This window comes from Elaeis guineensis, chromosome 14 (genome assembly GCF_000442705.2).
Source record: "Elaeis guineensis isolate ETL-2024a chromosome 14, EG11, whole genome shotgun sequence".
Taxonomy (NCBI): domain Eukaryota; kingdom Viridiplantae; phylum Streptophyta; class Magnoliopsida; order Arecales; family Arecaceae; genus Elaeis; species Elaeis guineensis.
Window position 1 is genome coordinate 55,012,297 of NC_026006.2, and position 26,168 is coordinate 55,038,464.

At 35.9% G+C, this 26,168-nt stretch overlaps 2 protein-coding genes and 1 long non-coding RNA gene across 4 annotated transcripts; 2 read left to right on the forward strand and 1 right to left on the reverse strand.

Moving 5' to 3' along the window:
• Nucleotides 1-821: 821 nt before the first annotated feature.
• On the reverse strand, nucleotides 822-4,724 carry LOC105057654 (probable calcium-binding protein CML15). 2 transcript variants are annotated; one of them, XM_010940326.3, is made up of 2 exons: nucleotides 3,994-4,724; nucleotides 822-1,129 (listed from the first exon to the last, which is right to left on the reverse strand). In XM_010940326.3, the coding sequence occupies exon 1, from the start codon at nucleotides 4,566-4,568 to the stop codon at nucleotides 3,999-4,001; it is 570 nt and encodes a 189-aa protein (XP_010938628.1). In that variant the 5' UTR covers nucleotides 4,569-4,724; the 3' UTR covers nucleotides 822-1,129; nucleotides 3,994-3,998. The 2 variants fall into 2 exon arrangements, with proteins under 2 accessions (XP_010938628.1, XP_010938627.1); XM_010940325.3 differs by lacking the exon at nucleotides 822-1,129 and adding an exon at nucleotides 2,678-2,938.
• An 8,728-nt stretch (nucleotides 4,725-13,452) lies between these two features.
• On the forward strand, nucleotides 13,453-20,474 carry LOC105057656 (uncharacterized). The gene is made up of 4 exons (XR_012136646.1): nucleotides 13,453-14,514; nucleotides 18,589-19,037; nucleotides 19,186-19,295; nucleotides 20,172-20,474. It is a non-coding gene; the product is annotated as an uncharacterized lncRNA (long non-coding RNA).
• A 2,753-nt stretch (nucleotides 20,475-23,227) lies between these two features.
• Nucleotides 23,228-25,884, forward strand: LOC140853626 (uncharacterized). Its single transcript, XM_073248278.1, has 5 exons — nucleotides 23,228-23,627; nucleotides 23,904-23,997; nucleotides 24,112-24,389; nucleotides 24,901-25,077; nucleotides 25,736-25,884. The coding sequence occupies exons 1-5, from the start codon at nucleotides 23,228-23,230 to the stop codon at nucleotides 25,882-25,884; spliced, it is 1,098 nt and encodes a 365-aa protein (XP_073104379.1).
• Nucleotides 25,885-26,168: the final 284 nt, after the last annotated feature.

A 26,168-nucleotide genomic window follows, 5' to 3' on the forward strand; every position in this document is an offset into this window, starting at 1 on the left:
CGAGATTTATCTAAATTCTAGATCCTCCATTGATCCTTAGGGTATCTAGAGAGATAAAAAAAAAAAAAAAAAGATAAAGAGAAAGTTTGTGCAGAAGAGAAAGAAAAAAAGAAGAGAGCAATTTATTTTAATTATCCTCTCTCTCTCTCTCTCTCTCTCTCTCTCTTTCTCTGGCTTTCTCCCTCCTTTTCCATAAAAAATAGGAAAAATAAAAGCTTAGGCCGAACACCTTCCACGGCTGTAACCCGACGATGACAACCGGTCTGGCAGAAAAAAGAAATATGAGAGGCTCAGTCTACCAAAAAATCTAATGACTGACAACTCGATTTAATCGTTGAAGGCTTCTTAAGGTTTGGAAAAGAAAAGATGAAGAAGAATATAAAATTGATACCTCGACTTCGGTTAATTGATGGTGGCTTACTGGAAATACTCAATGGACAAACTCAATAGATCCCATGGATTTTGTAGGCAATTTGATGGAAGATTTAAGCAATGCTTAGAGGAAAAGTTAGAGGGCCTTTATAGGCCGATTCTTAGGGCCGAGGCCTAAGACTCCTTCCAATGGATTCGGAGTTGATATCAGAGTTCAATTGAGTCTTCCTCTCCACAAAGCACGTGCAATGCTCCTGCTAGCCCATGAGAAATGGGCTTGGCCCATCTCAAAGCTAGGCCGGTCAGCGGATTAGGCCTAGTTTGGAAATTAGATCGGCCTCAGGGTCTTACAGACTACAACTCTGTCTATTTTGTTCGAGAATTAAAGCCAATGTGGGGTTCCAAGCCTCTAAACCCAATGGCATATTCAGATAAACATACTGACATAATTCTTGGCTTAAGATACAAAATTAGGATTAATGTCAACTTAAACATACAATTTAGTTAAATTCATTACAATTTCCAGCTTAGTAGATTTAAACGAATAAAGGTTAAATCAAAACTAACTGGAGCCTCGATCGATTGCGCCAAAGGGCAACGTCGGTCGTCATGGGAAAATTGAAGCCCTTCCTCATCTTGTATGCTTATTGTGATAGAAGCTCCAGGAAAATTCTCATGTTTGTGTCCCCTACCATTCTTGGTAGGGAGAGCCACCTTATTTTTGGTAAATCTAGCATGTCAAAGGATAGTTGGCCAACTGTACCATAATAAAATAGAAGTTAGGAACTAAGAAAGCAGAGAATATTTACAATTTTATTAATATTAAGGTATTTGGTAACATGCGAGAGTAAAAGGAGGCACCCATTAGTTAAGGAATGCAAGAACAAAATGAACCACGATAAAAACTATTATTACTTCAGACAAAGAGAAATTCTTTGTGCACTGCAGGCGGCGTAGAAAATTCAACGTGGAGTGTATCATCTTGTCCGATTGATCCACATAGTCACTGCTTTTCAACATTCATTTACTCAATTTTTTCATTTAAAAATTTTATACGACGAAAATATCTTCATCCTTTGAAAAAAATTATAACATTCTACAGTATATTATAGCTTAGGATATCGTAATATGGCCTAAGATATCATAATATGGAAGAGACATTTTTATCCAACTACTTTTTAATGCGTATTTAATGCCTGCAATTTTACTTTCTCGTTTGAAAATTTTGAATGACGAAAATACTCCAATTTTTTGAAAAAAATTATAACATTCTACGCATATTATGACATCCTATAGATAAAAAATCTTACGTTATATTATGACATCCCGTGGACAAAAATTATGACTTTTTATATGCAGGATGTCATAATATAAACATAAGATGTCATAATTTTATCAAAGAATAGGAATATTTTAATCATATAAAATTTTTAAACAAAAAAATCGATTTGACATTAAATGGCGTTGCAAAATGATGGCTACATGGATCAATTAGATAAGACAATGCGCTTCATATCAGATTTTCTACACCACCGGTGCACAAAAAATTTGCCTTAAGACAAAAATCCAAATCTCCGAGGACAAGTTGGCATGGGGGCCTCCAATTCCCCGGTTACTAACCAAATTTGCAAGTCCACTATTTTTTCCTTGCTCACGAAGGAACTGCTTGTAACTTTGTACAACATTGCAACAAAGGCTTTCCAGGAAAGGAAAGAAATGAAGTTCTCGAGTAGCATTTCTTGCAACGAGGCAAAAACATTCACAAGACTTGAAGCAAACTTTGAGTGAAAAAATAAATAATCTAAAATGTAGCAATCCCGGACTCATTCTTTGTCGGCCCAACAGTGATCTGATTTATCCAAAATTAGTCATTGATAAAGAATGAATAATGAGTCGACATTTTGTATTATTTATATTACCTTTAGTTTCTCGATCACCCCAGTTCTACATTGATGTTCCAATAGGATGCAAGAATGATTTTTTATAATATCATAATAAGAGTAATAATTAAATAGATCAATGATGGATTTTACATGCTGCTTAATAAATATATCTATAAAAAATTATTGTACGTAGATTAATTTTTTAATAATAATTAATATTTAAAATATGTTAATTTTTAATAGAGAAGATCTCATTTTTTTCATTTAACCTCGGACCTAAAAAAAATCAGGACTAGCCCAGTCACGAGCTCAATACTTTTAGGAATAATATTTTTATTTCACCTCAAAAATATATGTAGATGCTTTATATAGCTGTTACAGTCGGACTTGACATGAATAAATTGATCGGACCAAGCCATAACTATCTCATAACATCACCCAAAAATCCTCATTGCTGAAAAAAAAAAAGCATTTTCCATCTAGTGTTTGATTAGAGAGCCTATAATGCACCGCACAATATGGTGCATCATACGCATCATCCATCGTATGATGAACGGCTACATATAGTCGCATACGGTATGCATCATACAACTCTGCATCCGTTTGTGGCTATCTATCATGTGATAGACGGTGCGCACGATGCAGTGCACCACAATGGATCCATGCTCTTGATTGAATCTCTCCTACAATAAAATAATCATCATTAAAAAGGCCATTATTAGTTTTACGATGATAGCAAAAGAGTTAATAAAAGAAATATAAAAGTATGTTTCATGAAATCACTATTGACATATTTAACAAAAACCTCCTAATATTTGAAAATATTACTATATGAAATACATATTATATACTCCCATAGCATAAGAACTCGTATTTATACCAGAATTAATTAACAGTCCAAGGGAACCGATACAATTGCTGTCAATATGTTAAAATTGCTGTTATTTTAAAATCATAATTTTGATTAACATATCATGACAAGGATAAAATAAAAACAGTAAATTATTCCTGCAATTAAACAAGACTGAAAAACAAATCATACAATAACTGTCGCATCATATCATTGCGTAGAAAATAAGGATGGTATCTTTCATGGAAGAAGGATCCACCTTCCTTGGATCCATCGATAAATTGCACAACCATTGCTTCAAGAACTATGCAGCATGACAAATGACGAGCTTGGATTGCTTAAGATGTGATACAATAGATGATGTCCCGATCCAAGATCAATCATTCTTTTGCGACAAAAATATTATTAAGAATATGCAACAAGTTTGGCTATTATTATAATATAACATGCCACATTGATAACCAATCAATTAAAGGGCTGTCCCAATATATATATATTTTTTGGTAATGGCTGTCCCAATAATTTGCAGAAAATTTTTATGAGACCGACCAAGCCAACAGCATCAATAACGAAATAATATTAATTTATCTCTAAAGGAAAAAAAGGCATAATTAGCTGAAACCGATCTCGATTGCATAAAAGAGAACGAGAAGATCTCCAAGTTATGTACAATTAATCCCATTGGTGATAAGCATCCAGCTCCCTTTCTTCTCAACGGCCGGATCAAGATCAGACGGTTATCAGAGACCAACACCACCCCAACCCAAACCCACACCAAGAAACCACAGAACCCAGATCAAAGAAACCCCCAAAAGTTGCCCAAAAACGTGTAAGAGGAATAAAGTGAGACGGAGAGGGAGGAGGAGGAAAAGAATTCCGAATTCAAACCCTAATCACTCGATCTTGTTGGCCAGTGGGAAGCCGGATCCATTGGCCATCATGAGCTTGAACTCCTCGAAGGAGACGAGGCCGTCGCCGTCACGGTCGACGCCCTCGATCATCCGCTTGCACTGCGTGACGGAGGCCCCTTCCCCGATGCTACGGAGGACGCGGGCGAGCTCGTCGGCGGAGATGGCGCCGTTGCGGTCGAGGTCGAAGACGGAGAAGGCGTGGCGGAGGTCCTCGAGGGCCGCGGAATCGTCGACGGTGCGCACGTTGAGGTCGACAAACTCGTCCAGGCTGATGAAGCCGTCGCCGTCGGCGTCCGCCTCCCCCATCATCCGCTGCAGCTCCTCCTCCGTGGCAGGGTGGCCCAGGTTCTGGAAGATCGCCGCCAGCTCCGCCGACGAGATCTTCCCGTCCCCGTTCGAGTCGAACTTCTTGAACACCCGCTCCACCTCGTCCACCGCTGCAGCGGCGCCGGCCCCGCCGCCTGCGGTGGGGGAGGTAGGCGTTGAGGCGGTCGCCGGGGTGGACTTGGAGCGGCCTCGGCGGCGGCGGAAGAGGGACCGGATGCTGCCCATCGGGGATGAAGAAGGGAAGTTCGAGATCCGGGGGCACAAGAGGAAGAAGATAGAAGAAAGAGTTGGGGAGGGATCGGATTCTATTCCTTGTTGGGCGAAATAGGCAGAAAATTTGGGGAGATTCGGTTTGTTTTTCAGTTGGGGAGATCTAAATTCGGCGCGGATTTATAGGAGTGGGGTGGAGGAAGAGGACAGAAGATTCCTTTCTCAGTTGGGAAAGGACTCCATGAGTTGATCGTGGATGCCTCTGGATGCGTGTTGCTTGGACGGGCGTGATATGATCGGATTTGGATTGAAGTCCGATGATTAGAGCCCAATCTCTCTCTCTATAGGTGGAGGCTTTGACGACACGACCAAATTTGAGTTTAAATTCGTAAATAAAAAATAAAAATTATATATTTTAAATTATTAAATATAATTTATTAATTTAAAATTATTTAAATATAAAAAATTATATAATTTAAAAATTTTTATGATAAAAAAATATATCTAATTCAATTTTATTTATGATGTCTAATTTTTGATTATTTAATGTATAGACGAGACCTCTAAATCATATGATTTTTTATGTGTAAGTAATTTTGAGATCGTATATCATATTAAACAGTTCGAATCATTGATGTAGATTTCTATTATAAAATTTTTATCTCATTGAATTTGAATTAAAATCTAATCAATTTAATTAATATATATATATATATATTAGGTATCTTTTGAAAAAAAAAATAACTCTTAGCTCATGCTTAAATTCAAAAGATAGAATGATGCATAGATCCCTAAATATGCATATTTTTTAACAAAAAACCTCTTTTTCTACAAAAATAATAATTGATTGATTTTTCAAGTCTTCCACCTATTTTGCTAATTATTAAGAATTAAAGATTGTTAAACCACTTTTGGAGGTGATTATCATTGGGACATGTATTGAAAGGTTATCGCAGCCTTGCATGCAACCATCCTATCACAAAATAAGTTAGGGTCATAGGAGATAGATTTGATCCATTTGAAAAATAGTTTCACAACATAATTAATTATTAAAAAAATATGAGCAGTTATGCCATCATCTGAAATTCTACACCACCCTATTACCATAGAACCTTTTATCAAAGTAAGGATATTAGGGACTCTTTTTCGGTTCATGTTGCACTTGGGAGACCTCACCCCAAGCTTCGGTTATTTTCGATAACAATGTGCTTATGGCACTAGAGGTGGTATTGATTTTGTGATTAAAATGATTGGTTCAGAATCTATAGCTGCCAATGGAGCGTAATTGTTTGACATCTCTGATGTTGAATTGGCATGAACATGGGTGGGCCTTAAATTTTCAAAGTTGATTTTTTTTTTTTTTTGCTGATATAAATTTTCAAATTTGATTAGGAGTGCTGCCCATGTTCTTTCCTTAAGGGTGACTTTTGAACTGTGATTAGTTGGGTCCAGAGACAGCCTCAGCACGCCAATAGTCACCTTTTGCTGGTATCCATACATGGTAGTTGGCTTGGAAATGTGCTTCTTTTCATGCCACACGTATCTACCAGAAAGTGAACAGCTGCGTGATTCGGATGGATATTATCGTCTCTGTTTCGACGCAGTTTCGTCATATTTTAAAGGGACGCAAGTGGTTAAAGGTTCGCCAAGTGTTAAGAGCCACGAACGCGTGAAACGTGAACAGGGCTTGCTGGGATTTAATGGTTCGGAGTAGCGCAGCCCACTAAACTCGCTCACAATGGTGGGGCCCGGCCAGCGTTGCGTGTTGAGAGCCACAAGTTTGGGTGATTCCTTGGATTTTTGTGGGCCCACAACTCCAGTGAACCACACTTGAGGGCGAGCCAAGGTCCAGGCTGTAGTTGTCTATGTATGGCAAAATAATACTAAAATGAAGTGATGGTAGGATCCTCGCATGATGGGTCATGTGACCTGTCATGAATCATGGGAGGGTGCATCATGTCATGGTAGACGCGTGAAGGAAGGGAAAGAATGCGACCGTTTTCTTCTTTCTTTGAAAGTCTCTGGATCCGTGAGAGAAGATATTAAGTCGGTGGACGTTCACATTATTGGATCTTAGAGTCCTCCCAAGGGGACAAGATTCATTGGATTTTTGTGAAATCCACGGAGAACAATCCATTGTCAAATTGTAGGATTGACAGAAAAAGGACTCAGACCTAACGAGCCACATGCTTTTGTTAAATGGCCTGCAGCCCATGCTTGCATCTCTCATATACATTTATTGGAGAGGAGCAAGATTTGCATGTAGATTCCTATGCACCTATACATAGGTTTGGTGATCATAATATTAGAAATCAAAATGACCTTCCTTTATGATTAAGACTTGGGGCTTGTTTGGTTGAAGAGAGTTGGATTTTGGAATAGGAATGGAAATGAATAGCTGCCGTTCCAACTATTTGATTGGAAAGGAGGAATCCTCCTCTCGATTTGATTTTGGTTGTGAGCCAAATACATCTTTGATATCTTATTGAGAATCTCACATGACCTGCCCCCTTGGAAACAGCCATGAACATGTATGTCTAATTATATTATCATCAAAGAGAGAAGCTAAAGCAGTACACGTGTAGTTAAAATGATCAAGAACTAGGATTTAGTTTCCAATGTATTTGATGTATGCCCAATTGACAAGATTGCCTTGCTTGAATGGTTTGACATCCGGTGGAGAGAGGACTACAAGAACGACTTGCTTAAGATGAAATAGGATATGATGAAACTTGCTTCAATGGTTTTCTTGCTTGTTTGGTTGAATCTATGGGATGGTGGTATAGATAGGAGTTCTTTCCTTGCATTTTAAAGTGGTTAAGTTATATATATTTTTGTTCTTTGAAAAGAGTTGTAAACTATATATATATATATATATATATATATATATATATATATATATATATATATATATATATATATATATATATATATATGTATGTATGTATCTTCAAGGTGTTGAGCAATAAATTTTGTTGGGAGGATATTCCTCCTGGGGCTGAAGACATAGATCAGTGGCTAGATATGGACTATTAGGTATGATCACATGATCCAATCTTAGCTTCAGCCTATGATGATCCTAGGATCTGGACTATCATCCTGTGCAGAATTCTTAGGATCGGCTATTTATGATTTTGGCATCAAGCTTACTTCTGTCCCCATGACGACTAGCCTCTAACACAGATGGTAGATTGTAGAATATTTGAACATGCCGAATTCTGACTTGGATCGAAAATATGCATTAGCCATCCTCAGACTTCACTCCATCGGATAAGATCCAACTTAGTCGTTTCTTCTCCTTAGCACCCTCTTCCATCAAATTAAGCCAAACCCTCAGCTAAAAGGATGGGACCGATCCCATCTACATTTTATTTCAAAATTCAAAAGCACCCACAACTTTCAGTTGATTTTGAAATGGAAAAGATAGGTGCAATAAGCACCCCATCAATCTCATCACACTTGAATTGCCCCATGATCTCTCTAGATTAATTACACAACTTTAACCTACAAAAAAACTTACAGGAGACCTCCCAAGATACGCGATCATAATCTTTTTTACACTTCTCTTCTGTTTCTCTGTAATATGACTTGAGCGTCAGAGAATCTCTGTCGGAGATAATTTCGATCAGGATTTGCTTGTAGGTTTTTCTTCCGAGGGTGCGCCACTGCTCTAGTCTTATCCAACCACAATCTAGATTTCAGCAGTAACAAATTTGTTACCAATTCTAGAATTATAACCATCTAAACTATATCCACTTAATGCTATTACACAAGAAAATATTCTTCATGTAATAAGATTTGCAAACTAGATAACGACATGTTTACCATTTATAGCTGAGTGATCGGGTGAGTTTTGTGAATTTTGAAGTTTAGGATTGACTATGCTAGAAATTAAGAAACATATATACAATATGTGTAAGAGTGGCACTAATCGAAGGAAACATGTATATAATAAATTGAGGCCATATTGTATAATGGTAGCACCAATTTATAACCAAAGCAGGTTCAATTACTGTGCAATTAAGCCCGCTAAACTTCAATCTCATAATCCAAGATACATCAAACTAAAATTGGTTCAGTTGATCCCATAAACCACAAAATTGCACAAGTAAAATCTAGTGTGCCCAAACCGCACAAATTTAGCCCAAACTTATTCCATAACATGTAATAAACTAAGACATATCCATGGTAAGACGTAGCCCAATTTGCTCGAAGAACCTATAAAATCAAATAAAAATTGGCAACCTGCCTAGTCTACCACTCCACCTTCAACCACCACTGTTCCACTAACTAAAATCAAAGCTATACCTTCCAATTAATACTGTGTTTTACCATTGTAAGAGCTCATCTCATTCCATTATGATTAATTTTGGCAGGATTTGAAACTAAAAAAGACATGATTAGTAAACAATCACAATTACTCTTTTACACCTATACATTCCTCAGTTCATTATCTACTTACTCTTGACATCCTCCAGTCCAAAGCTTAAATTTATCAGCAACTCTGCCATAAAATGTGAGGACTACCAAAACATTGCTTCAGGTTGTCACACAATGCTAGCCTTCTTACACTGTCCCATATAAACTAGCTAGCAATCAGATTTGGAAAACTGAAATCTTTAGTAGTCAATAGACCCAATTATCACGTAGGACCCAGAAGTCCAGAAACCATAAGAATATCACATTTTCCATGGAAATTCTCGTATCATCTGTTCTTTTGTTATGGTTATCATAAATTTTAATGCCTTCATGATGACTATAAAACTTCCTTGACTTAAAAGTCTTTTTCGGCTGTCATTATATAATGAGACATGCCTATAGAGGTTGAGCTGGTCTGAGGGTTTAGAAATCGTTGTGTTCGGACCCATCAAGCACTTAAAACTAGCTAAATTTTGTCCCACATTGATAATTTTATTGGAGGACTCCTTCCATGATATTACCTCACAATTGTTGGTGAAGTTGACAATAGGAAATGTGTCACCAAATTTAAGAGGTCATATATAGATGAATGGTTGTGATTGAAAAGAAGACTTTCTCAGCATTTACTAGACTTGGTGGTCTCCATCTGAACTTCTCTATCCACATTTATTTTTCTCCTTTTCAAAAGAGCATTGGCACAATTTCTAAAGTGGAATTCACATTGTCAAGCATGATTAGGCATCATACATAACATTGCTCTGACCCAAGCACTCCATGTACATATTAGGCAGGGACTCAAACAAGCAGGGTAGATGACAAAAATAAGAAGGATGAGGAGAGGTTTTGCGAAATATTTAGTGTGGCTGGCCTAACATTTCAACCTTAGCAGTGTAAAATTCAGTGGCAGGCATATTTGCTTTCTTAGTGCAGCAAGAATTTTATGTTAGACAATATCTTGTACTTTCAGACAATATGTACCTATGAATGCATGTGGAATAAATGCATGAAGCATGCATAACAAAGCGGATCCAACCGAACTTGGAAACCTAAGATCTAAATATTTTATAAGATCATGACATATGCTATATTACTTTTGCACTATTTCTTACACCTATTTCAATGAAATAAACTGTTAGGAATGCGTGATGAAATTTATTTCCCACGAAAATCGATTGCAATCTAATTAAACTAATAACCAAATATTTATGTAAAATTAATATTAAATTAATTTAAAAATTTACAGACCAAAGATGTGTAATGTACTATCTTAAGATGATTTTCAATCCTCGTGCACAATCAAACTCTAGAATTCTATCCCAAAATGCAATTAGTGACCTCTCTTGCAGACACGATTATGAAGAGAATGATAGAGCTTCAGCCCAGCAGATGAAAGATCAAAAAAATAGATTAAGAAAACTTAAAAGAAGATTGGAAGATGAAGATTTAAAAGAGAAAATAAATCAGATTAGAAAAAGAGAGAGACACTTCCTTGCTTACTCTAACTCCTAATAAAGAGCTCAATTTATAGGCCTAAGAACACGTAATAAGTAGGCAACGAAAAAAAACTGATGAGAAAAAGATATTAATCACATGATTAACGATAAGAGATGCGGTGCAATCATATGAGTTAGACCAAATAGATTCATCACAAAAGTTCACAAGACCCAAGTGAAGGGTTTTTCAAAATAAACCCCTTCCTAGCTTTTCATTTTTCCAATGTAAGACTAAACAAAACATAAAGTTAGGTTTTGGTTGAAATTGGTTAGAGAAAATTTTGAGTTTTTAATTCCCTCTGAAACACCAACATAAACTGCATCCATTTCTTGTCATGTGAAAATTCACACTCAAATTAAAAATTAGTAGACATGGAAACAATTGGTTCCTCTTTCTTTCTTTCAATAATCTCCATCGCTGCAATGGCAGATAGATGGAGCCGGTCTATTTGGCTTGCAACCCCTCTTGGGACTCCACTCTACCACTTGAACCTTCTTTTCTTGTACCTTCCACTTTTTTGATATGAGGTTTTATTGCCTATCATTCCATGATTAATTTCTGATGGTAGTTGTTTATAGAGCCAATCTCCTTTTCTAACATTAGTTGTTCAATTTATATTACAAATGAGTCAGTCACTAGGTGTTGTAAGAATTGGGTTAGACAAATTACGTTCAATGACTCAAGGATCAAGCCTTACAAACTAAACTATGACCTTATTTGGGATTGCTATTGACAGTAAAACTTTTGAAGCTCGTGGAAATAGAGCTTTGGAGAAGAACATTTGGAAGTAGAGCTTTTATAAAAAATTATTGGCTATTTGGTAACCATATTGACAAAGTGCTTTGAAGAAAGCAAAATAGCTTTCGGATATTAGCCAGAAAGCACTTTTGGAGAAAGCTTCAAAATACAGTTTCTCCAGATAAATTTTTTTCGCTTTCTGACAAAGCCAAAATAACTTCTCGATATATTTATCAAATATCACTGTATAACTCTAAAGTATTTTCTGAGAGTCAGAAAATATTTTTTGGCATTTTAAAAGTTTAGCCAAACAGATCCTAAGTTGTAGTCAAATAGAAAAGACCAGATTATTAGGAGCAACACATGGATTGGTATGGGTAGAAGGGTCTTGACCCAATATGTTGTTAGGTCCTATAAAGGTCAAAGTTCCATCTGTTGTTATCCTGATCCAACCTATCAAAGTGGACCCTTCCTATTTTGAGCATGTTTGGCATTGCTTCTACTTTACCCCAGTATCCCTAGCTATAAAAAATGGATATTAGATATCTACCTATCACTCTATGCAATGCTGTAGCTAGCATGTTACATATTCCATCTAAAAAGTACATTCACAAGAATGAAACTTAAAGCAATTGATGGGCCCGTATAAATGGTGGAATATATGGTTTAATTAGATGCAAAGAGAAGAATTTTATTGGAGCTTGACATGCCACAAATTCCCTTAAAAGAGAGAGAGAGAGAGAGAGATGCCTTTGGGAGCCAAAGGAAAAAACAAAGGGAACTTAAAAGCTAGATTTTTTAGTTTTTCCTTGAAAATCTTTTTGACTATTCTTGTAAAAGCATTTGTGGATAGTGTTATTAGATGTTTATTGTTCTGAAATTTTTTTTTAAAAAAAAAATCTTTTTAAAACAATACATACTTGGCTTGAAGCTTAAACAAAAGATTTTAAGATATATAAAGCTAACACATACGGTCAGAATCGGCTACTTCACAGCATACCTCATTACTTAGGATTCATTCTTTTGAGGATAAAAAGTTTACTTAAAAATCTTTATTTTTTTAGATAAATATTTATCAAATAATACTTAGATAAAAAAATAATTTACTTATATTTTTTATATATTAAAAAATTATTCAAAAATTTGTTGTTCATATTCTTTTGTATTACTAGTTTTGCGAATAAGTTGCTAAGATGAATCCATATTTTCCATAACATCCTTTATATATATATATATATATATATATATATATATATAATATTATATTTTGTATGTAATAATATATAATATATTATATTTTGTATGTAATAATATATAATATAATATATATTCATAAATGTAGATAAGATATGTCATATATAATATAATATAATAAATTATATTATAAAAAATAAAATAAAATATATATTATAATATAATATATAATATTAATATATATTAAATAATGCATTCTAATATTTATTATATTTTAGTATAATAAAAGATATAAGATATTAATATTATACTATAATAATAAAATAAGATATTATACTACAAATTATAATAATATATTATGTTAAAATAACAAAATATTATTATCCAATGATTATATTATATTATATATAAGATAGTATTATATTATTACTATCGGGTTAGGGGTATATTAGGAATGAAATAAAAAGATTATTTTTTTTAGTGATGGAAAAATGATTTTTTCATCTTTTAGATAGATGAGGCTTTATTCTATTTTAAATATAAATACCAGCCATAAGAAAATAATTTATCCATCTAAAAAAATATGAAAATATGAATAAGTTGGTCAATGAAAAAATTGACCAACTTTTCTTTAATATTTATCCATCAAAGAACAAGTCCTTATAAATTAATTCTTACAATTAAATGTTGGACCTACGTTACAACCATCTTCTAAATCCCTCCAAAATCTCTCTGATTTCGGGTTGAATGGTCCCTCCATCCTTCCCTATCCCATGTTTTTTTAAAACCCTATAATGAGGGCTGGAAATGGGCTCAAGCTAGCCCAACCACGAGTTGGGCTAGGTCCGAACAAAATTAAGTCGGATTTGGACTGAGATAATAAGCACATTTCATTGTCAAGCCAGGCTTGGGCTTATCATTAACCCGATCTGGACTCGAGCCCGAATGCAGGTCCAATGGCCTCCTTGACCAAGCCTAGGCCACCGTCGACATCCTTGCCAATAAGGTCCCACTCCTCAAGAATACCTATGACTTCTTTCGGGATCCCATCAAGAATTTTCTCATCGAAAAATCTCCTGACTTCCTACTCCACGACTTCTTTCACCATTGGGCCATCGCTGCCCCACACGATGTTGACATGGTGAGCATCTTTTTCATCATCTTCTCTGCCCCTACCATCGTCTTTTACAATCCCCTGAAAGCGATGATGGAGGATGATGGGAAGAAGAGCTGGCCATCGTGGGAGAGCATGATGTCATCGCTCGAATGGCTCCTCTCCGAATCCATCGTGGCTTTCCGCCATCAGGAGGCGGAGCTCCTCTACTTGTCAGCCTTTGCCATTACTTCTATGAGAGCAAGGCTTGTCCTCCTTGCTGCTCCTATGACTGTCATGATCTATATAGCTTTGCTATGTTAGAGGAGATAGGGGCGATGGAAGTTGTGTGTGAGGGAGAGAGAGAGAAAGAGGAGAGAGAAATAGAGGGAGAGGGAGGGGGTTCAGGCTGGATCTTGAGCTTGGTCCAGTCTGATTGGATTTGGATCGGATTCGGATCTTAAATTTTAAAATATTTTCGGATCTAAGTCCGGTCTGAAATCCAAAACGAATATTTTGGGCTGGGCTCACAACATGGGGGTTTGGCCTGGCCCGTTTCCAGCCCTACCTATAACCGATCTCTTCTCTAGCCTACAATGGCTTCCGTTCCTCCTTCCACTTGGGCTTTCGCTCCCAACGGCTCATCGCTCCCTCCCCGGCTTCTACTAAATCCCTCTTCCTTTTTTTTTTTTTGATAAGAAATCCCTCTTCTTCCCACCGAGAAGACTCAAATCCTTGAGACCCGTCCTCTGTTCTTCCGGCGAGGAAGCGCCCGACTCGGTGAAGCTCGCCTTCGCCAAGGCCGAGGCTACAAGAAGGACAAGAAGAAGAAGAATTTGAGCCCAATCCCGGAGCAAAACCTAGTCCCCCAGTCCAATGGTGGTGCTAAAGAGACTGCCGATTCGGACTCTGACATCCCACAAGCCGTTAAGCTCGCCTTTGAGAAAACCAAGGAGTATAAAAAGAACAAAAGAGCTTGGGTTGGGGACGGGAATGCTGCCGCCGGGAAGCCGAGCTATTCTGGTATTCTTTGAAACCTGTCGCATGAATTCTAGTTTAGTTGACATTGTAATGAGAATTCTTTGCTTCATGATGGTTGTCGATTAATTGGTGTCAGATGAAAGACTATGATTCCTATATTTTTTATTATTGATGAAGATTGTTATCAGTTTTGAAGGGATCTTTAAAAAAAAAGTTTTTGATCCGCAAGGTGTCATTTTGATTCTCGTGTTAATGTTGAAAGTTTTGTTGCATTAGGAGGAGTAAGATTTTATAATGCAGTTCGTTGTTTTGCAATCTGGTATCGATATGTTATTCAATACAAATCAAGTTTTTGAACCAGAAATATTTGATAAGAATATTTGGAAATGCTTGATCTAGGATTTAGGGTGGTCTGCCACCATTCTTTTACTTGCATACAGAAGGAGAATGTATCCATGCATTTTTCTCCTGGGTGTTTTTGATGCTGTAGTTTTTCTTTTTTTTTTGGGGGGTTAAATTTCGCTAGTTAGGTCAAATCTGCAGAAATTAAGTAACAACTGTGCGATTTTGGAGGGCTAAGGACCACATATTACTTAATAGTTAGAGGAAATTCCCATGTTGATTCCATGGGATTAAGTGCAGCATAGCGTTGAAGACTCAAAGAAAAAAGAAGAAGAAAATGCTCCAGCATGTTGCAATATGCTATATTTATCAAATTATATTGCCATAAAGCTTTCGAATGACTAGATATTAGAAAGGTGATCTTAGGTCATTTTGCTGGTCCACATTTATATATGGACAAAGTACTAAAAAATCATTAATAATTCGTTTTCCTGCATAATTTTGTACAAAGCTTACATGATTAAATTTTTCAAGAATCTGTGCTGTTTATAAAAGACCAGCCAATTAATTATCTGCATGAAAAAGGTGTTTTCACAATACTTGAACTAGAAATCTACAAACAAGGATCAGTCCTACTGTATGAGAATCTCGTGTGAGATATTGGTAGAAGTTTGTTAATAGTATAAGGATATGGTGACATTTGTCGAGTAAGTTGATGAAAGAGGCTTTATAGTTAATAATGAACAATCACCGAATAGCCCTTAGTTTCCAGGGGAAGAGCTTAGGTCCTTAGGATGTGAAATATAGGATTCCTGAAAATCTTTCAGTTTCGAGCCTTTTATAAATTTGCACAAGAGCCTGGCAGACAATGGCAAGGAGCTATAATGCATGTTGTTAGAGGTCTATGCATGCCAAGGTCATTGATCTGGATGATCATCAGACACTTTTTTTTAGTTAGTACTTAGCAGTGTCAACAAAAATTTGTTTAATGTCTAGGCATGTGCGATGGTAGTTAAGGGCAATTTGTAGTAGCTTGCTGGTGAAGATTGAAGAAGAATGAATTCGTTTGCATTTTTTCTAGACTGCTCCTTTTTGTCAACGACTGTGGTTGACCTGTTTTCAGTTTGCATTCTCTTCCTTTCAGTTGCAATATTTTTATTGTACATGACAAAAATAAGGAAGGCCTATATTGTTTACCAGTCCCATCTGCTGACAGGTAGAATGAAAAGTCAATAGACATATCAAGGTACATCATAGTATTGCCTGACTGATTGAGCAACCTGTTCCCTAATTGAAAGAAAATAAAAAGGCCTTCAATGTGAACTAGTTTGGACTGGAAATTACATCTTTTACCTTTTTTAGAATGTTAAAACATATTGCCTCATCCCCACCTTTGAGCCTATGACTCAATATGTTGATAAGATCAGTGCTCGTAACCCATGCATGGTAGACTGTGATAGAGTGTTTCATCCTTAAAGAAAAGCAGAGTTAAGTTAGCTGGTATCAGACAATGGAAAAATGCTAAAGGAGATACTTCTGTACTATTTCTATGGACAGCATGCCAGTAAAGATCTCACCATCTAAACTTGACACTTAGGCAACAACAAGGAGAAGCCCTTAATATTTTCCCAAACTGGAGGACCTTTGGACAATTTTTGAAGCTCCAATTGTTGGACTCTGATTAAGTCTAGCTAGAGAACCATTGCAAATTGTTTGTTGAGGTACTGACATTCAAATGTTCAATGCCTTCTCAATGAGTCTATGAAAATGTTAGTTATATGAAATTTGCGAAACAAGTTAAGATGTGTTGCTTTTTGTGGCATAAACCATGGAATAAATATAATTGTGTTACCTTTATGGTTTTAAGGGTCATCCTTTCATGTAGAATGTGAACATTGATAATATAAGACCGCTAATGAGAATTCATTTGAATGTTGAAAGGGTATGATGCATTACTTCTTTTTTTCTTTTTCTTTTGAAACTTTTTAATATGTGTTTATATTCCAAGTAAACCTGCTTTTGAAATACATCAGTTAAATACAAGCCTGAAAGTTATTTTGTCTGAGACAAAAGTGGCAAATAAACTAGATTAGTTACTAAGTAATTTAGATATAAAGATTGGATTTTCTTTCACTGAGCATAATATTCTAATGATAACAGATCCACTTAAAGTTGTTTCGTTGGGCAGAGCATCTTAAGCCTAAGATAAAAGGTGCCACTGTAAGAGCTAGACATTTTTATATGACATTTCTCTTTGTGTTTCTAAACCATAATTTATTTACATGTTGTCAGTTTCTTGAATCCACACAGGAGGGTTATTAATGTTCAGCAATAAATCAAGAAATAAAAAATTCAGATATTCATATCGTCTAACTTATTTTTCTACTTCAGGCTATGGAAATGATGAAAGTCACAAGCTCATCCTTGTCACAGAGAAGTGGCTATGAAGTGTATTTTGATGTATTTGTAGAAAAATAAGAATAACTACACTTCTGAACCTGAGTAAAAACATGAAGGTGCACTAAGACGGGGCCTTTCATATATCATATTTCTTATGTCTCCCATATTTTTCTTGCTATTTATTGCTGTAAGAAAATCCTTTGGGCTTTAATTCCTACAATGTGCTGATTAGATGTCCAAAAGAAACCTGCTATTCTTTGTTCATATATATGATTAATTATTCATTTCTGTGCCACATGTTATTAAAACTCATGTTGATTGACCGCTCCTATATATGAAGATAATAGTGAATATAGTGAAATGCAGTCTAGCAGCATTACATGTGAAAGACTATTTTCCCCAATCCTTTACTTAATCCCATGTCTTCTAATCAACAAGGTACAAGACATGAGACATCCTTTGTTCGTTGACATTAGCTGAAGATTGGCTCCCACTTGCCTCTACAAACTTGCACCTGTAGCTTCAATTATCTGGAGTGAAATTCTCTTCTATAAGAAATTTGCCTTGGATTTTGGATGACTTGTAGAAGCCCTCATTACATGCTGAAAGTTAATAAGATGCAGAATATGTTTTATCCATTATGGTTATGGACTAAAATGGACTCTGGAACTTATCTATAGGGTCATAGTCATTCTAGGCCCATCAATTTGATCAGCAATGTTGTTTAGCATTGGAAGCTAAGCAGGTACTGGATTGAGCAACCACCAATCATTTCTGCCATCTGGTTTCATATTTGAGATCACAATTCCTTCACAACTCTGATCAACATGGTGAATCGAAATCCATACAGAATCAGCAAAAGGAGCATTTTGATAAAATCAACTTAGTGATGTGGTTTTAATGGTAATTACAGAAGTTTGCCATGTGCAATACACATGGTGTGCAGGGACAACACCTCGGGCATAGCTTCATCAACACCCTCAGGAGTTTAACAATAGAATAGATACGTATGCATGCTATGTGGCCATAAGGGAGGTTTTATAGTTGTCCAGTTATGTTCTGGTGATGTCACACAAATGGTCGGACGTGGGTTTTCCTTTTCTTTCTTCTTTCATTATTTTCATTCTTAAATGGTTGCCCTTGTAGCTTGTTGTTTGCCTTCTACAATTATATTCGATTATTTTTTGCATCCAATTAGCAAGTTCAAGTTTGATGGACTACTAATTGCCATAATTTTACTCAGCATGATCATTTTCTCATTGTTCTTTCATTGCAATTGGTCTAAAAGGTTTTTTATTGGATCTTTACCCTTACCCTTACTTTTATGTGAGAAATGCTAAGGTGCCTCATATTTTGTGCTCCATTTCTGATCAGATATGGTGCTCAGTGAATAGGCCCAGTTCCACCTGATGCACCAATCTCTGACTGCCACGTAAGATGGCGAACCGAGTATGAAATAGAGCAGCAACTTGTGGCAGCACTAGAAGGCTAATCTCCACGTCACTGGAACCTATTTCACAACATTAACATTGTAAAGCATGAAAAAATATGGGTCCTGCAAATGATGCCATACTGCATTATGGTGCACGCCTGTGATAGGGACTTCTCCATGATGATTGTGTTGGTGGCCCCCATCAAATAACCCTCAAGAAAAGACAACCGTCTTCCACAATAGGAGGGGCATGGTGTTCTATTCCAGCTATTACATGTTCTTGTTGAAAGTTATACCATGGAATCCTATGCAGGCCATGGTCCTTGGATTCCTTTGGTCTTATCATTGAAGGCTAGAATGTCTTCCACAATGCTGTCAGCGCTCTTGTTTGGTAAACTCTCAATTAACTTTTATTCTCTGGCATTAGAAGCTTTCCAATCCAAACTCTTGTTACAAGAGAGAGAGAATAAACTAATTCTCCAGTTTATCATTTCATGGTCAGATCTATTTGACTTAGTTATCCTAAATCATCATTGCAGGAAAAAATTGCAGTAAAATTCGAGTTCATCTTGGTAGTGATTCTATTTCAATTTTGTGGACAGAAATGGCTTATTTTTAGATAGCCTTCTTCGAACCAAACAGAGCATTGGTAATGCTGCTAACCAAATGCTCTTCTTGGCTTTTTCTTTTTCTTATGGTATTGATTTTTATCATGATTATAGGTAGTGAAAATTACGAATAATGTTTTGATAATGTCAAGCTGTAGGAAAGGATGCAAGCTTTGCATGCATATCAACCATACAAGGGATTGAAAAATTGATGTTCCTTGCCTAACAGGCGATATTTGAGCTAGAATATCGTGGGCTAGCCATTTTGGTCACAGCAAAGTGAAATCCTTCATAAATGGAGAAATTCACTGTTATTAATTTATATAATTTAATATCATCAATTATTTAGATTTACATGTGTTCTTTGCATAAATTGTTCTAAATCATTAATGCTAGTACAAGATAAACAATATAGAAGCATCCCAAAAGAGAATCTCTTTTGAACAGTGAATTGCTTGGAGGCTTGGTGGGTTGGATTTATCAATTTATATATTTTTAATACTCTTTAGTTCACCTATCTTTCCTTATTACCATCCACCTATGACTTAACAGGTTAATATCTGTATTGACTATAATTTTTTTCAATAAAAAATAAAAAGCCTTGTCAAGCTCCCATTCGAATAATATTCTCTTTATAACCATTCTGAATTACAAATATTCAAGATTCAATCAGATAACATGTCCTCATATCACTGTTTGCAAAATTCAAATGTATGCAGGTGTAAGCTAAGTCGGTCAGGCTCAGACGATCATCGGACCATTTAATAGTCTCATATAGCACCAACCATTAATCATGAATCAAGATGCAAACAAGATATAGATTTTGATACTCATGCACAAGTGCTATGTGCACAACATAAAATTATACTGTGATTTTTTTTTAATGATTGGAGATTAATGCTGTCTGATATTTTCAGGTGATTTGAAGAGCATATGGACCCAACCAGATTCACCAGGGAGGCCATCTTGAGGTTCAAAATTAGTACACGAGATTGTTGCATACAGTTTTGAAAACAAACTGGGGGACATCTAACTTTGCCCAAAACCACCGTGCATTCAATGTGGAGCCATGGGGGAAGCCGAACCATAGTCCAAGTTTGGCATTTCATTTGAGAATGATTTGGTGGAATTCAAAAGTTCGAGATTCAAACAATTTGGTAAACTTGAAACTAATACAGAAAAATTTGAATATATAATTATTTAAGAATTTTTATAGTTAATTTCTGTCCCAATCAAGAAAAAAAATTTAAAAGAAAATGCATTAAAAGTTTAGGATTTTTTTTTTTTAATGGTATTCAAACTGAGGGAAATAAAGACGGTGCTGACACTTCGAACATGCAATGGAATACTTTAATGATATAAATTAGAAAGAAGAAATTTCGTTTCAGATGAGTAGAGAGGCATAGGGTAAACCGTTAGATTTGGGGTTTCTCTTTTTACATTTCTATGAATCTATCTATATATTTTCTCAACCTCAACCAATCTACCGGTTTGTTTTATTTGTTTTCCGATCCGCCACGTCCGTCCATCCGTATTCTTTGCAGCTCTAACAATCAGCATGTTTAACGATTTATTTATAAAAGTTGATTTTTATGAACAGTTTTTTGATCATGAACGGCCAGATAAAATACAGAATAATTCTGTGAGTATGAAAATGATGAATTATTCATTCTTTTTTGGAAAATAGGACATATTGTAGCCATCCATCACACTGATAGCAAGAAAAAGCTGGGGTGTTTTTTTTTTTTCGGCTCAGTTTCCTATTTGAAATGATAAGGAAGAATTTTTATTTCCTGCAAGTTTATTTTTGAGAAGTTAATTTGTGAGAATATAATACCTGAGATTATAATTTTGATATATTTAATTAATTTTAAAAAATAATTTATTTTAAAATATTTTATATTTGATTGAGCATTATCTATTTTTTAAAAAAATTATATTAAATACTCATTATATCCTTAATAAGAGAGAATGTCTTAGCGTATTCTACATGTTATCATCATTTATAAATAAAAAAAATTATAATAGCTAAAGATATTTTTGGCTATAGATCATGATGATTGAAGATTTGAAATATTGTGATGGAGGAAATATTTATTACAATTATAGATATTTTAATAATTTAAAAAATATTTTTTTAAAAAAAATTAATTTTTATTTTATGAGAAAATTCAAATTTATATTATATTTGAATTTTTCTTTCCGATAAAATTTTAAAATTTTATTGCTATGAAAACATCTTTTCAATTTTTTTTTTGAAAATTTCAATCAAATAAAAAAAAAATTTAATTTCTGTGGATCACATTTTTCTCTCTTGATTTTCTGCAAAGCAAAATTCCCATGCATGATGATTAGATTACGTGTAGAGTCAACAAAAAAAAAAAATTTTTCTACGCCGCTCGTCGCGATCCTGTGCGTGACCCAATCACTATGTTGTACGGTTTTCTGCACCGCGTGCTGTGCACAAAGGATTTCGCTCCTGCAAAACAAAGAGTCTCGAGAGAGAACGAAAGATCCTTTGGTCGGTTTGGTGGGGCCCAACTTATGGGGATTTTTTGGTCCCATCACAATCACCAGCCGTCAGCTCCATAGATTGGTCATTGCCTCCTTGTAACTCGAGGAGCCTTCTTTCGTTACAATTCAATTGAGCAAGGAAGAGATGAGCATAAATCAGTGTTATTAAACCTGGTGACCCGGTCAGAAGATCGTACTCATTATCTAATTAAACCATTTATATTTAAAATTTGATTAAAACCATATGAATCGATCGATTGAACTGTGAACCGTCTGATCCGATCTAACTCGGTTGAGCCGTAACATTAAAAATTAAAATCTTCTGATCTTCGAGATCGATAGTTCAACTTCCCGTCGTCCCTTCGTCTGTCTTTGTTTTCGAGCTCAAACCCCAGCCTCAGCCCATCTTCCCTCGGCGACGAAATCAGCAGCGGCAGCGAAGGAGGAGAACCAAGTCTTCTCCGTCTCCGGTGAGTAATCTGTTATCTAACTCTTTTTTTTTTTTTCCAAATCTCTGGAGTCCGGCAGCGAATAGGACCCAGGAATCAGCCCCTCCGTCCGCTTCCTCCCAGGAATCAGCCCCCTCCCCTCCGGACCTCCCTCTGCCTCTTTCTTTTCCGCTCGACCGTCTTCCACCTCCTCCTCCTCCGTCGTCCGGGAATCCACCGTCCGCCTCCTCTTCCTCCGCTCGACTCCCTCCCCCCTCTGCCTCCTCCTCCGTCGGCTCCTTCCCCCCTCTGCCATCTCCTCCTCCTCCGTACACTCGACTCCCTCCCCCCTCTGCCCCCTTCCCCCTCTGCCTCCTCCTCTCTCGGCTCCCTCCCCCCTCCGCCGCCTCCTTCTCCTCCTCCATACGCTCGACCCCCTCCCCCTTCGGCCTCCTCCTCCACTCCGTTCCCTCCCCCCTCCGCCTCCTCCTCCTCCTCCGTACGCTCCCCCCTCTGCCTCCTCCGCTCGGCTCCCTCCCCCCTTCGCATCCTCCTCCTCCTCCTCCTCCATATGGTCGTCTGCCTTCCTCCCCCTTCCACCTCCTCCTCCTCCTCCTCCTCCGTATACAACCATGGACAAGGCGAAAAAAAAATTTTTTTTTTTAAATGCTGTGACAGTGTGAGTGTGTGACTGTCTGCGGACACGGCAAATTTTTTTTTTTTTTTTTAAATACTGTGTGACTGACTGCAGTGTCACAGTAACACTAGACACCACAGTACAGTAAACACCCGTGAACATGAAGAATTTTTTTTTTAATGATGCTATGCTGATTGATACAGTAAATATTAAATATTATTTTTTTAATTTCTGTAATCTGTGATCACTGTGAGTTTGACTCTATAGGATCATAGGAAAAAAAAAATTGGATAGAAATGAAAGAAGATGTCGATGACTTGATCTTGTTATTTATTTATTTTATCTTCTACTTATAAATTATAGCTTAATTTAATTTTCTTTGCAGATTATCAAAATGGCCTCTGTTGAGGGAAGTATGCCATCCATGGATGATTCAAGTAATACTTCATCCACTCAAATAACTGAGGTTAGAGGTAAAAGTGATCCTGTATGGAATCATTGTAGAGAAGCTCCTAAACTTAGTGGTAATACCAAAAGGATGAAGTTGGCATGCTTGTATTGTGGAAAGTCATTTGCTGGTGGTGGGATCAATCGCTTCAAACAACATCTTGCAGGAGTAAAAGGAGAAGTAGAACCATGTCGCAAGATGCTGGCGGATATTCGCCATCAAATGATACAAAATATTCAAGCTATTAGTGAGAAGAAGAAAAGAACAAAGAAAATGGGTGAAGATTACAATCCCTTTAGTGCAAGGCATAAGGAACATGAGGAACAAGTATATTATAGGCAATTAGGTGAAGATGATGACATATAAGAAATTCCTCCCTCATCAAATAAGTCTACGGGTAATACAAGAGGTAAAAATATAGAAGGTGGAAAAAGAAAATAACTAGGAACAATTGGAAATTATTTCATGCCAAGAACAACTCCTGGTGCTCAACCAACTATAAAAAGCTTGTTGCAAAACAAAGAAGCAGTTGAAAGGTGTGATCTTACAGTGGCAAAATAGATGATAGATGCATGTGTGCCATTTAATGTTGTCAATTCTAAGTATTATCGGTGCATGATAGATGCCATAGCTAGTATGGGACCTGATTACAAAGCTCCAAATTTTCATTCTGTTCGTGGTTATTTGTTAACCAAGAATGTTGATGAGGTGAAAAAGTATGTTGAAAGCTTTCGTGCCACATGGAAGAAAACAAGATGCACAATCATGACTGATGGATGGACAGATCAGTGTAGGAGAATTTTGATTAATTTTTTAGTTTATTGTCCTAGAGGGACCATATTTTTGAAAAGCATGGATGCTTCAGATACCTCAAAGACAGCTGATATGTTGTACAAGTTGTTCAAAGAAATTGTCATGTCCGTTGGTTTTGAAAATATGGTTCATATAGTGACTGATAATGCTGCAAACTATGTTGCTGCCGGTAAAAAGTTGGAGCAAGATTTTTCTACACTTTTTTGGTCACCTTGTGCAGCTCATTGTCTTAATCTCATCATGCAAGACATTGGCAAGTTAGTTTCAGTGAAGAACACCGTAGCCCATGCTGCAGGTATCACAAAATATATTTATAATCATTGTTATCCTTTATATTTGATGAAAAAATTTACTGGTGGAAAGGAGATAATTCGTCCGGCACCTACACGTTTTGCTACTAATTTTATTGCTTTACAAAGCATATTGGACCACAAAGATGCATTAAGAGCAATGGTGACTTCTAGAGAGTGGACAACTTCAGCTTATGCTAAGGATAGTAAAGGAAAAAAGCTCGTCGATGACGTGCTTAATTTTCTTTTTTGGAATGAATGTGCAACCATTGTTAAACTAACAGAGCCTTTAATTCGAGTTTTGAGGATTGTTGATAGTGATGATAGACCTTCAATAGGTTACTTGTATCATTGCTATGCATCAAGCTAGAAATAAAATGATCAAGAGATTTAGAAGGAGAAAGATTGTAGTTGAACCTTATTTGAGAATAGTTGATTCTCGATGGGATTTGCAATTACACCAAAATCTTCATGCAGCTGGGTTTTAGTTGAATCCCTGTTTTCAATATGACTCAGAACTTATGGATAAACATCCTCGTAGTGTTTCTGGACTCTTAGATGTCATAGAGAGATATTCATTTGGTAATCCAATCTTGCAGGGGAACTTAACTAATGAGATGAGGTTATTTAGAAATGCAGAAAATGACTTTGGATGCTCATCGGCTATAAATGATCGAAGTCGCTTGGCTCCAGGTAAGCTTGTTCCTTAGTTATGTTCTTAAGCTTTCATTAGTTTCATTGATATAAAGTTTTTTCAATTACATTCTATTTTAACAAATACAATATTTTTTATCTAGATGAATGGTGGGTCACCTATGAAAGTTGTGCACCTAATTTGCAAAAGTTAGCTATTCGTGTTTTAAGCCAAACTTGTAGTGCATCCGGATGCGAGAGAAATTGGAGCATCTTCGAACATATTCATTCTAAAAAGAGAAATATGTTAGAGCATCAAAGGCTTAATGATCTAGTATTTGTGCATTATAATTTGAGACTACAACAAAGGTAATTTTATTATGAATGATATCCAATTGCTTGTATTTATTTCTTGTTATTTAATTTTCAAACTAACAAATATTAAATACATGTTTTATTTCAAGGGTCGCAACTATGATCCTATTGACTTTGAATTATTTGGTGATAATGATGCATGGATATTAGTCGATGAGCCATCGGAGTTAACTAGTGAGGAATTAGAAACTTTTCACCGTGAATTGGCATCATGTTCTATTCAAGAAAATAATAATAATGGTGAGCGAATTATTTTATTATATAGTTTATGAATAAAATATTATTACAATTTTATTACATATGATTTTTTTTTTAATTTTTTGTTAAATTTGTGATTTTGTAGATATATCGAACTTGGAAGATTTGGACGGTGATGATGGTGAAAATGATGGAAATGATGCGAATAGAAGAGAAGATGGAGGAGATGAGAATATTGCAACTCAAGAAGATGTTTTTGCAAATATTGACATAAATTTCAGTTCATTAGCTTGAATTTTTATGTTGTGTACTTGTTTATCACTTTTAACTTTTTTTTTAAAGATATTGAAGTGAAATGTCGAACATTATTATGTACTTGTTTGTTAAAACTTTTCATTTTGCTAGCAGATGTGGATGGTTATGTTTTAAACTACTAGTTATTATGCATTTATAACTTTATGCCATAAAATCTTTATATTCATCAATATTTTAGTCTAATTATTTGTATTTATAGGATTACAGTTTTGTTTCATTTGTATTTTGATACTTGTAGCATTGGAATATATATTATCAGGACT